General features: G+C 45.4%; 1 protein-coding gene across 2 annotated transcripts in view; it reads right to left on the bottom strand.

The window, feature by feature from the left end:
- Positions 1–2,657: 2,657 nt before the first annotated feature.
- The window catches only part of zfpm2a (zinc finger protein, FOG family member 2a), a 442,543-nt gene continuing 434,093 nt past the window's right edge, over positions 2,658–11,107 (bottom strand). For both annotated transcript variants that reach the window (XM_061916494.1, XM_061916493.1), the window contains exons 7-8: positions 10,590–10,817; positions 2,658–5,578 (exon numbers count right to left, since the gene is read on the bottom strand). In XM_061916494.1, coding sequence (XP_061772478.1) covers positions 3,099–5,578; positions 10,590–10,817 — 2,708 coding nt within the window. In that variant the 3' untranslated portion in view covers positions 2,658–3,098. The remainder of the gene's footprint in view (positions 5,579–10,589; positions 10,818–11,107) is intronic.

Below are 11,107 nucleotides of genomic sequence, written 5' to 3'. Positions count from 1 at the left end.
TGGTTGAAGTCATCCTTTTGACTTTTTTCCTCCAGCATAATGTAGAGTTAATCTACAAAACTTTTTTTAACTTTCTTGCTCTATTGGGAGCTTTATTGAACACGACTGGAGGGTATTCAGCTTGCTGTTTGAAAAATCCCATTTTTGAGGTTGTTATTGCTGCCAAAAATGTCTTCTTATCATTGGAAAGGCCAAAGTCTGTGTCCTAATATGAGGGGAGTGTTATGACCAAGAGGCAACGTACGTGGAATTCATGTTTTGTTAGACTGAGTCAGATTCTATATTCAATCATTTGCACATATTTGAAGAATGAAACTATTTGCTTCATTAAGGAGTGGAGTTGTTTACATGGAAGTCTTCATTATACTTCAGCATAGTCGAAGTCTTCAAATGCAATTCCCTGCCAAAACACTCGGGGCAGTGTTTTCCTGAGAGTGAGTTACCACTAGCGACGAGTGATAACAAAATTTTAGATTTAAAACTACTTCTGTGGTATTTTTTCCTAATATTACTTTGTGATGATTTTTTTACGCCAATAAACACATGGCAAATACTTCGAAAAACGTTTTAATAAGTATTTGCTTCTTTTTCGCTGAAGCAAAGACGTTGCTGTTCCACTTCTATTCACATTTACATTAACACATGTTGTTGTCGCGCTAGTCGATGCGAGTTTGGAGTCCATGGCATTTGTTTACACTCAGGAGCGCTAGCTTGCGGTTAACTACTGTATCCTCCTTTGATGTGTAGTTAAGCACGTTTAGCTATTCCTCGTTCTGCAGGGATGATACTAGGATGAAACATACTTTATTCGTCGCAATGGAGGCAATGATTAGTGATTTAGAAGTAGCTAATAAACTGCCTAGACTCTAGCTAGCTTGCCGTGTTTTAAAACACCCTTTGAAGAGGGCGTTTTAGTGATATAACTTTCCCTTTATCGTTAGTTTTTAAGCCAAAATAGGCCGTTCTCCCTCTTCTGTCTCCACACTGTTTCTGCTTGTAAGTACTCCGTGAGTGTCCATTGCCTAACGTACGCCTGTTTACGTCCGTAAAAAAAAAAGTACCATTGTTATTCAGAGGCAAGCTCGTGCAGTTTTTGATTCATTTGTACCGCAGAACTTTATTAGTACCAGTATACCGTACAGTCCCAGTTTCCGTAGTCAGGAAGTAGTTTTTGCCATTAAGTTAAATGTGCCAGTGTTTTTGTTGAGCCCTTCAACGTGTTTATACTGTAAGTTTAGTACTTACTAAACAATGGCTGTTTAATTGTAACATCCATCCAGGGTTTCCCACTCATTCATTTATTTGTGGCGGCCCGCCACGAAAGGATTACGGCCGCCACAAATAAAAAAAAAAAAAAAAATATATATATATATATATATATATATATTTTATTTTTTTTCGGCTTTTGACTCGCTCGACCTCTCATAAAAGCAATGGGACTCTGTCTGTGAATGAAGCTTGTAGTTACATATTATTTAAATATGTAAATATTATATAAATATGTATATAAATATGTACATAAAGTGTTGTGATTATATTCCAACTACGCTGCCAGAAGCCGCCCCACCCACCCCGCCCCCAGACCACACCACCACAATTAGATGCCTGAGCTGTGGGAACCACTGTCCATCTTTGTTTTAGTTTTCATTAGGTGTTGTCTATCTGTGTTGGCCCTGTGACGAGGTGGCGACTTGTCCAGGGTGTAAACCGCCTTCTGCCCGAATGCAGCTGAGATAGGCTCCAGCACCCCACGCGACCCCAAAACGGACAAGCGGTAGAAAATAGATGGCTGTAAAATCACCAATGCTAATCAGTACCATATCAACGGCATTTTCAATGTAAAATACCATCGAGCTGGAGCCTAACTTTTGAGTGCTTTCTACCTGGCATGCTTGCTTTGTTGGCACGGGAAATTACAACATTGCCGAAATGCCGTCTGCTATCAATACGGCTGTTTGCTGGCCAAGGTCTGCAACCTGACGTGACTTTACATGCAACAAAAGGTACCAAACTTGGGTACATTTTGATTTCATGTAAATCAGTATCGACGAAATTTGGTCAGTACGCATCCCGAGTGCTCATATTTGCACATTTCCTTAATTTGCTCCACCGGTGTGAAAGAAAGAGCTGACATCAACATTTCATCCTGAGGATTTAAGTTTAATTATGACACCACATCAAAATAAAAATGTCCAACAGATTTGGAATTAAATTCCATCCATATACATGCATAGCAACAACATTTTAAGAAACATGTTCAGGACATTGGAATGATCATCAGTATTCCCATTGACCTCCCCCCGCCCCACCTTGTTCGTCAGCAATAAACCTAATTCTTGTCTTTTTTTTTTTTGCACCCAGAAGGGTTACAAATATTTATATGCACAGTCCCCAGTTGATAATACTGCTTTCAGTAATGTTCCCTCATTTACAAAGTATTGCATTGAGAGCAAATGTTCCAAAAGGGAGAGCAAAGTGTATCATGAAACAGAAAGAGGACTACTGTACAAGATTGCTGCCATCTTTATGAAAACACCAACATCGGTTTGAAGAAAAAAGACGGGGACAAACAGCCACATATGAATGCAAAGCCATGGGAATATGCCAAAATGTGAAAGGGCGACATTTAGGGCATATAGTGAATTTGTTACAGCAAGTAAGAATACACAAGTGCCTCAGTCGCTATTTTTGTGTCTAAAATGCATCTCTTTGTTTTATTGTTTCATTGAGCCTACGTTACAATGTAAACAATAAGTGTGCTACACAAGAATGACTATACAGGAACATTACAAACAACTCTGATATAAATTTCATTTGAATTTAAATTAAAGTCACTACTCATTAATACTGATTGTGAAATAAATTAAGGTGAAAGTGGCACCAATATTATTCTTGATTCATTTCTCTTTTTATAGTCGAACCGACGGTTTTTTGCATGTTTCAGTCTTAAAACGATGAAAAGGAGAAGCTTCTCTTGATTGTCCACAAGCAGTTTTTAGCACTGCATGATGCACTATTCCAGACACAAACAGTGTACCAAAACAAAGGAGGGGGTTAAATATGGGAGCGAAAGGTTGGGGTGGGAGGAAGAGCTGTTCTTATTTGACATGCTCGGCAGCATGTGAAGAACAGTAAAACTTCTTATGAGTGATAAAGTTTGACAGGTTGTTGAACTGGATGTCACACAGGCGACAGTACTTGCTACTTCCGGAACCGTTCACCCCTTTGTTGGCGGCGGGGGTTGCCTCCTCGGTCGGGGACTTGGAGGAAGGTGACATGTTCTCGTTGGAGTCGGTGGGGTTCTCCGGGGTCCACGTGGGTGAAGGGTTAGGGGCCGGGCCGTCCGGCTGAGGCTGGTTCTCTTGTTGCGGCGCCGAGCTGGAACGTTCTTCCGGCTTATGCCCGCCGTTGACGATGACCATGCTTCGGTTTTTGGGCAGGAGTGGTAGAGGCTCCTTGCCAGGATGGGGGCAGCCGTTAGCAGCGGGTTGTTGGGTTTGTGCCGCCTCAGCTGCACCTCCTCCTCCTCCTCCGTTGACCCCCTGCTCCTGTTCGCCGGCCTCCCCCTGCACCGCTGCCCCTCCGCCCACGTAATCGGATGGCTTTATCCCAAAGTACGGCGATATTTGCTCTGGACCTTTCATCTTCTTTATTGCTCCAGGGTAAAGGCAGTGGGGCAGATACATGTTCTTGTTGTCATCTTTCGACGGCATCAGCTGGGGTTCGGCAAAAGGCTTGAGGCCGGGCGGGAAGACGCCTCCATTCTGCACCAGCGCCTTCCCGTTGAGGTTTTTTTCACATTTATCGAACGCCTCATCAGTGTTATTGCCTTCGCTCTTCACCTCAGGAAACACATTTGTGTCCATACTGACAGTCTCCTGCTGCTGATGAGGCGCTTGCGACTTCAGAGCGGCGGCGGCGGCGGCAGTGGCAGCGGCTGTAGCCGGGCAAAAGTTCTGTTTGTGCGCCAAATAGTTCTCCACTTTGTTAAAACTGATCTTGCACACGGCACATTCGTGGTAGTCCAACAGTCTTTTAGGGGAGCTACATGTCTTGTCGGAGACTGGCGAACACTTTTTGCTGAGATCGATGGGCGTGTCCAACTCTTGGGGCTCCGCCGCGTTGCACTTGGGGGCCAAAACCGGCTTCGTGCCAGTCAGAGAGGCCTCCAGGTGTTTGGGTACCATACCCGGAAAGATGTCACAGCGTGGGTGAAAACGGTCTCCGAGGCCGTCCACGGCTTCCTGTGACGTGCAAGGATTCATCCCAGGGACCCCGAGGAAACCCGGCTGTCCCATGGGGGGCCTCTGGTGGTCCTGCTCGGGGAGACACATCTCGTACATCTTTCTGCGCTTCCGAGTTCTCATGGTCCTCTGCATGGACGGCACCTTGTTGGAGGACATGCGCTTCATGGGTGGGTCGTGGCGAGTGGCGCAGTAGTACTGCTTGTGTACCATGTAGGTCTCGTGGCGGCTGAAGGTGATGTTGCAGGCGTTGCATGTGGTCTTGTTGGGGTCGTTGTCGCTCTCGACTAAACCGGTGCTAGGACTCTTTCCCTCTAGCTGCTTCCCGTTCAGCCTCTCCTCGGTGCCCGTGGGTGTTGGGACCTTCTTCACCTGTCCCGACAGATCCTTCTCGGGCCCTTTGATCATGTCCAGCACGCTGGAGTTTAGACACGCCGACTGCATGAGGTGACTGTCGGCTTCGGCAGGGTGGCATCCGCTCAACATGCCCACAGACGCGTTGGGACTCACCGCCTCGGGGACCTTGTCGGACAGCGCCGAGAAGTCGGGGGACTTTGCCATGTGTTGCCAGCGGCTGTTACAGTAGTGCTTTTTGTGGACCAGATAGTTGTCCAGGTTACTGAAGGTGATATTGCATTCAAAACAGGTGGCCCCTTTAGGCATGAGCGGGCTGTAGATGACCGGGGGGTAGCTGTTCCCCCCGTGACGTAACCGCCTGTGGACCAGCTCCGACATTTTAGCTAGAATCTCCGACGCCTGCGGGACCACGGAAATGTCTTGGGAGAAGGCGAACTGAGACAAGAAGGGGCCCATTGGGAATGTGGGCATGTTGTGTTGCACGGGGGAGGAAGCCAGACGGGGGCTGGAGGGCTCCGACTTGATCCGAGTGTAGGAGAAACTGGCTTTGCTGCCCGGGTGAGCGTCTCCCTTCTGAGCCGACAGCATGGGCTTCTTCTCAGCCTTGTCCGCCTCTCCGTCTGCGCCGGTCTCCTTGCTGAGGACTCCTTTGGGGCTTCCCAGCAGAGCGTCCTTCCTGTTGGCCAGCTCGGCGCCGGCCTGCTGTTGCTGCTGGAGGCTTTCCTCGGACCCCCGGGGGGAATGCTCGGTGGCGTCGCCTTCCCTGTGAAGTTTGCTGCCATGTCCGTGTAAGTCCTGATGCTGTAAGAGTTCCCTGTGGCTCTGAAAGCTGATATGGCAGTGATTGCATCTGAAGGCCGCCTGTGACAGGTGAGACATGATGTGATGCTGGAATGTAATAAGAGACTCTGCCGTGTAGTTACAGATTGTGCATTTCAAGCTGGTGCCAGGAGGGAGGCTCTCTTCCATTTTGACACCTGTGAAGGAGATAAAAGAGACAAGCTGAGAATCTCGCCTCCCACTTCTGCTTTACAGTTAACTGTTGCAACCATCAAATAGCCACGCGTTACGCCAAGGATATATGCCCGCACGCTCGGGTCGTATTCGTCAAAGGATGTCTATCGCTGACAGCAGGACGACTTTATTCCTCTAGGTTAAAACACATTTCAGGTCCTGACCACACAGGAATGTTTGCTTTCTTTTGTCGGATTAAAAACCTGTTACCAGGAACACATCATTGGGTGAAAATGATGTAATAAAATGCCTCACCACAAGTGGTGGTGTAAGCAGGAACAGACATTGGAATTATTTCCTTCAAAACATCATTGCCATGACAACAGATTCGATCAGGGGCCCTCGATTGAATTCTTTTTAGCAGACAGTGTGAACTAAAAGGGAGGTTTTATGTAAAACCAACTTTTGAGATCTGCATGAGTCCTTAAAATTTAAAGTACCACTCATAGTCACACACACACACACACGCTTGGTGTGGTGAAATTACCCTCTGCATTTGAGCCATCCCCTTGTTCCACCCCCTGGGAAGTGAGGGGAGCAGTGAGCAGTGCTCGGGAATCATTTTGGTGATTTAACCCCCACTTCCAACCCTCGATGCTGAGTGAGGGAGGTAATGGGTCCCATTTGGTATGATTTGGCCGGGGTTCGAACTCACGACCTACCGATCTCAGGGCGGACACTCTAACCACAAAGCCACTGAGCAGGAATCAAACCCTGCAGGCATGGTGGGGATATTTTTTAAGCAATCTTGCCCTCCGTCATACATCTTTGAAATGGTCCATTTGGAATTTGTACAACTTGTGACGTCCCAGGATTATCCATATATAATGTAAATATACCGTATTTCCTTGAATTGCCGCCGGGGCGCTAATTAATTTAAAACCTCTTCTCACTCCTGCGCTTACCAAAGGCATGCGCTAAAAGTGAGCATGCGCTAATTATTTTAAAACCTTCTCACTCCGGCACTTACCAAATGCATGCAGTAAAAATTTGAGTGTGATGTAAGCTTGGACCTTAAATCCTACTGAATAGCTCTTAATCTTTTTCCCTTTATGCATTTACAAATTATCTGTATTTAAATTAGCCTCCATTTTGAAAATGATGACAGGGGAAGTTTCACTCATGACGTCACGAGTTTGACCAGACGGTAATACTAAGCATGCGCTAATTATTTTGCGAAGCAAGTTTGACCCGGCAGTAATTCAAGGCAGGCGCATACTATATGCGCTGCGGCAATTCAAGGAAATACAGTAGCCATAATGCCTTGCACGCGTCCGCCATTGATGTAGTCACCAAGTTCCTTCTTTTTCTCTCCTCTGTTGTGGGGCAGACCGGCTCGTACATGCACATGCATCCTCCACTATTGGCATTTCTAATACAAAGTAGCGTAAAGTTCTAGCTGATATCTGTCAGTAGACTCCATATGGTGGCACTAAAAATACAACATGGCTGACGATGAAAAAGACGCGGTTGAAGAGGAGGCAGGTAAATAAGACCCGCCCACAAAACGGCGCATCCTGAAGAGACGGCCAGAAAGCAGCTTGAAGATGGTTCGTCAAACATAATCTATGCAACATGTTGAGCAGAGTAAAAGCATCACATGTTATGTAGACCACAAGGAAGTGTTTTAAATGTAGAAACAAATCATAATATGACTACTTCAAAACATGTGGAGACTAATCTTTGTGTTATGTTAACTTATTTAAATTCATGTTTCAGCTTTTTCCCACATTACACCAGGTTTACTCAAATCTTGAAAGCCCAGTTTCCTTCGGACCACAGGGCACAAACATAAGCGCATTAAAGGGGTCGTATTATTTAAAACACTATCTTGTGGTCTACATAACATGTAATGGTAGTTCTTTGGTGAAAGTGTTGCAAAAAATTATGTTTTACAGATAATCTCCCAGACGTTTTCTGAGCGGCTATACAGGATGCACCGTTTTGAGGGCGGTCTTATTTACGTGGCTCACCTTCGGCAGCGTCTTCTCCCCGTCATCTTTGTTGTAGCGGTGTAGCGTGCAAGGACGGGAGTGGAAGAAGTGTCAAAATATGGAGCTAACTGTTTTAATGGCATTCAGACTTTACTTAAATCAATAACAGAGCAGCATCTTCTCATTCGTGGCTCACTAGTGCAATGACAACGCCGGAAATGTGTCCCATGAAAAACTGTTCGACCAAAACCCTTTAATAACTAAAGTTCCTTGGGTGAATTATTTAACCCACTACAGTTTTTAGCGCTTTGATAGCTAGTCTACTGACAGATATAAGTAAGAACTTTACACTACTTATATTAGAAATGGCGACATCGGAAGATGAATGCCACATAAGAAGTTAGAGAAATTGAAGAAGCTTATGACTAGGGTGTCAACACGGACTATAATTGCGGACACACGCACATTTTTAGGACTTAAGCAGATCCCTAATACACATCAGCAGGTACCAGAAAGTAAGAAAAGTCGGTTTTGCATAATATTGCGAAACAAAATGCCAGATAATGTCTGCTAATAGGTGCAATTTTGCAGTCTTTATACACACACCAGAATAATACTTGTATGTTTAATGCGCCGACAATCCATCAAGCGGTACAGCTTCATAGCTTACCGAAACAATACTAAAAACATTTTGACAGGTTTCGGAGCGCCGTGTGAAATGTTCTATATTCTCAATGGAACATTTAAAATGTTGGTGTTGTTTACACATATCTCTTATGTTTGACTGCGATCTACTGGTCACACTTATCATTACACCATGTACCAAATAAAATTGCTCCGAGATCAGTAAGCGCAACCAGAATTATTCCGTACATTAGGCGCACCAGGTTATAAGGCGCACTGTCCATTTTTGAGAAAATGAAAAGATTTTAAGTGCGCTTTATAGTCCGAAAAATTTGGTGAAAAAAATCGAAGTGGTCCTTTTCTTAGGTCAGGCAACAAGCAATAATACCATAATATTGAAATATTTACTGTTGTTGTTCTGGAATTTGATGGTGTAAGGGGCTCTTCATATTAGCTTTCATTTCCTTTTTTTGTTTGTGTCCATCACTTCAGTCATGCATTCTTTTATTATCTCTGCAGCTAAACACGGATTTGTGTTGTTGTGTGTGACAAGATTCTTACTTGCAGCTTGATAGTTGTTGTATTTCTTTATTTCTAAGTCAGAATCATTGTGTGTTAAACCAATGTTTTTCAAACTTTTTTGAGACAAGGCACATTTTTTTCCATTTAAAAATCCTGAGGCACACCACCAGCAGAAAAAGTAAAAAAAATTAAACTCCACCAGGTCCTCCTTGTGCCTTATTTTGAGTTTGTTGGTGTTTTCCTGTGTGTAGTGCTTTAGTTCTTGTCATGTGCTGTTATTTTGGTGTTTTCCTTTAGCAGTTTTATGTCTTCCTTTGGGCGCTATTCCCCGCACCTGCTTTGCGTTAGCAAGCAAGGCTATTGAAGTTGTTGCTATTCTTCTTTGTGGGGCAATTGTTGATTGCCATGTCATGCACGGATGTACTTTGTGGACGCCGTCCGTCTCTGCTCCACACGCTGCAAGTTTTTGCTGTCGTCCAGCATTCTGTTTCTGCTTACTTTGAAACCAGTTCAGTTTTACTGTCATTTTACATAGCCATCCCTATGCTTTATTGCCTTATCCTTTTGTTCATTTTTGGTTTAAGCGTTACCTAGCTTTTTTTACCTGCACATTGTGATCTGCATATTGGGATCACAGTTCTACAGCTGAGTTCTACACAGCACGGACACTAAGGAACGGCACAGTATTTGCAGATTATAATTGTTCATTTGCAGGGTTGGGGAGGAGACCCTGCCCCAAGTGGAGGAGTTCAAGTACCTAGGAGTCTTGTTCACGGGTGAGGGAAGAGTGGATCGTGAGATCGACAGGCGGATCGGTGCGGCGTCTTCAGTAATGCGGACGTTGTACCGATCCGTTGTGGTGAAGAAGGAGCTTAGCCGGAAGGCAAAGCTCTCAATTTACCGGTCCATCTACGTTCCCATCCTCACCTATGGTCATGAGCTTTGGGTCATGACCGAAAGGATAAGATCACGGGTACAAGCGGCCGAAGCGGGGCTCTCCCTTAGAGATAGGGTGAGAAGCTCTGCCATCCGGGAGGAACTCAAAGTAAAGCCGCTGCTCCTTCACATCGAGAGGAGCCAGATGAGGTGGTTCGGGCATCTGGTCAGGATGCCACCCGAACGCCTCCCTAGGGAGGTGTTTAGGGCACGTCCAACCGGTAGGAGGCCACGGGGAAGACCCAGGACACGTTGGGAAGACTATGTCTCCCGGCTGGCCTGGGAACGCCTCGGGATCCCCCGGGAAGAGCTAGACGAAGTGGCTGGGGAGAGGGAAGTCTGGGTTTCCCTGCTAAGGCTGTTGCCCCCGCGACCCGACCTCGGATAAGCGGAAGAAGATGAATGGATGGCATTTGCAAAAAAAATTTTTGGGGGCACCAATTAGGTGAAGTTGCATCATTTCCCACGGCACACCAGACAATATCTATTGGCACAACGGTGTGCTGCGGCACGGTGGTTGAAAAACATTTTGTTAAACATACTTGGCCAACAAAGATTATTCTGACTGTTTACTGCAAATCATTGTGTTCTCACTTCCGAATATCAAAGAAATGCCCGTGCGTCGTGTAATAATGATTTAAATTGGACAACTTCATAACAGCAACAGTCTCCTGGCTATTAAGCACACGGGTCTTGTGCTTGTTGGATGGAGAATAAATGCAAACAATTATTCAGTCCAATTTTCTTGGAATCACCGATTTTCACTGTCTTTTACAGACGAACTTGGAACACGGCATTGATATGGGAGCGTCTATTAAAAAAACAACAACATTTTGCTCGTCCACACGATATCGCCATTCCTCATTCCGGAGCCTGTTCCCAGCTAAAGTAGTTCCGTGTGGACAGGGCTTAAATGTAGCCGTCTGGTACCGACCAAACTAATTAAGACATGACTCACCGCTGTGTGCCGTGCTGAGGTGCATCTCCAGGGCCCTGGCCCCTGAAAAGGTCTTGGTGCATTGTGGGAAGGGGCAGACGCTGGAGGTCTGGTGCGGCCCGCCGTCGTTCTCCTCGACGATGGTGTCAGGTTCCCTTTGCCGCCCGCTGCAGTAGTACATCAGGTGGGCCTGGAGATTCCTCTCGCTCCGAAACCAGATTCCACAAGCTTTGCAGGGGAAGATGTCCTCTGGAGGAACACACACAAGCGCAGACTTGAGGATTGAGGGTAAATGTATCACTTTTATTCCTCTTATTAGAAATTGTAACCAAATGAACGCTCATGCAGTGATACTGTCACACAGGTGCAGGTGATCCCAACAAACAAGTCAATATGGAAGACACTAAACAGCACCATGGCCTTCTCGGTGTGAAATTTGAGTTAAAAACTATGCTAAAAAAAACACATAACGTATTATGCATACTAAAGCCACAACGATAATTTGATTAGAAAAATGTTTTTAATTGATATCCTGTTGC

Source organism: Nerophis ophidion, linkage group LG11 (genome assembly GCF_033978795.1).
Source record: "Nerophis ophidion isolate RoL-2023_Sa linkage group LG11, RoL_Noph_v1.0, whole genome shotgun sequence".
NCBI lineage: Eukaryota > Metazoa > Chordata > Actinopteri > Syngnathiformes > Syngnathidae > Nerophis > Nerophis ophidion.
The sequence above is the reverse complement of the archived record's forward strand: the minus strand, read 5'-3'. Positions and strand labels throughout refer to the sequence as shown.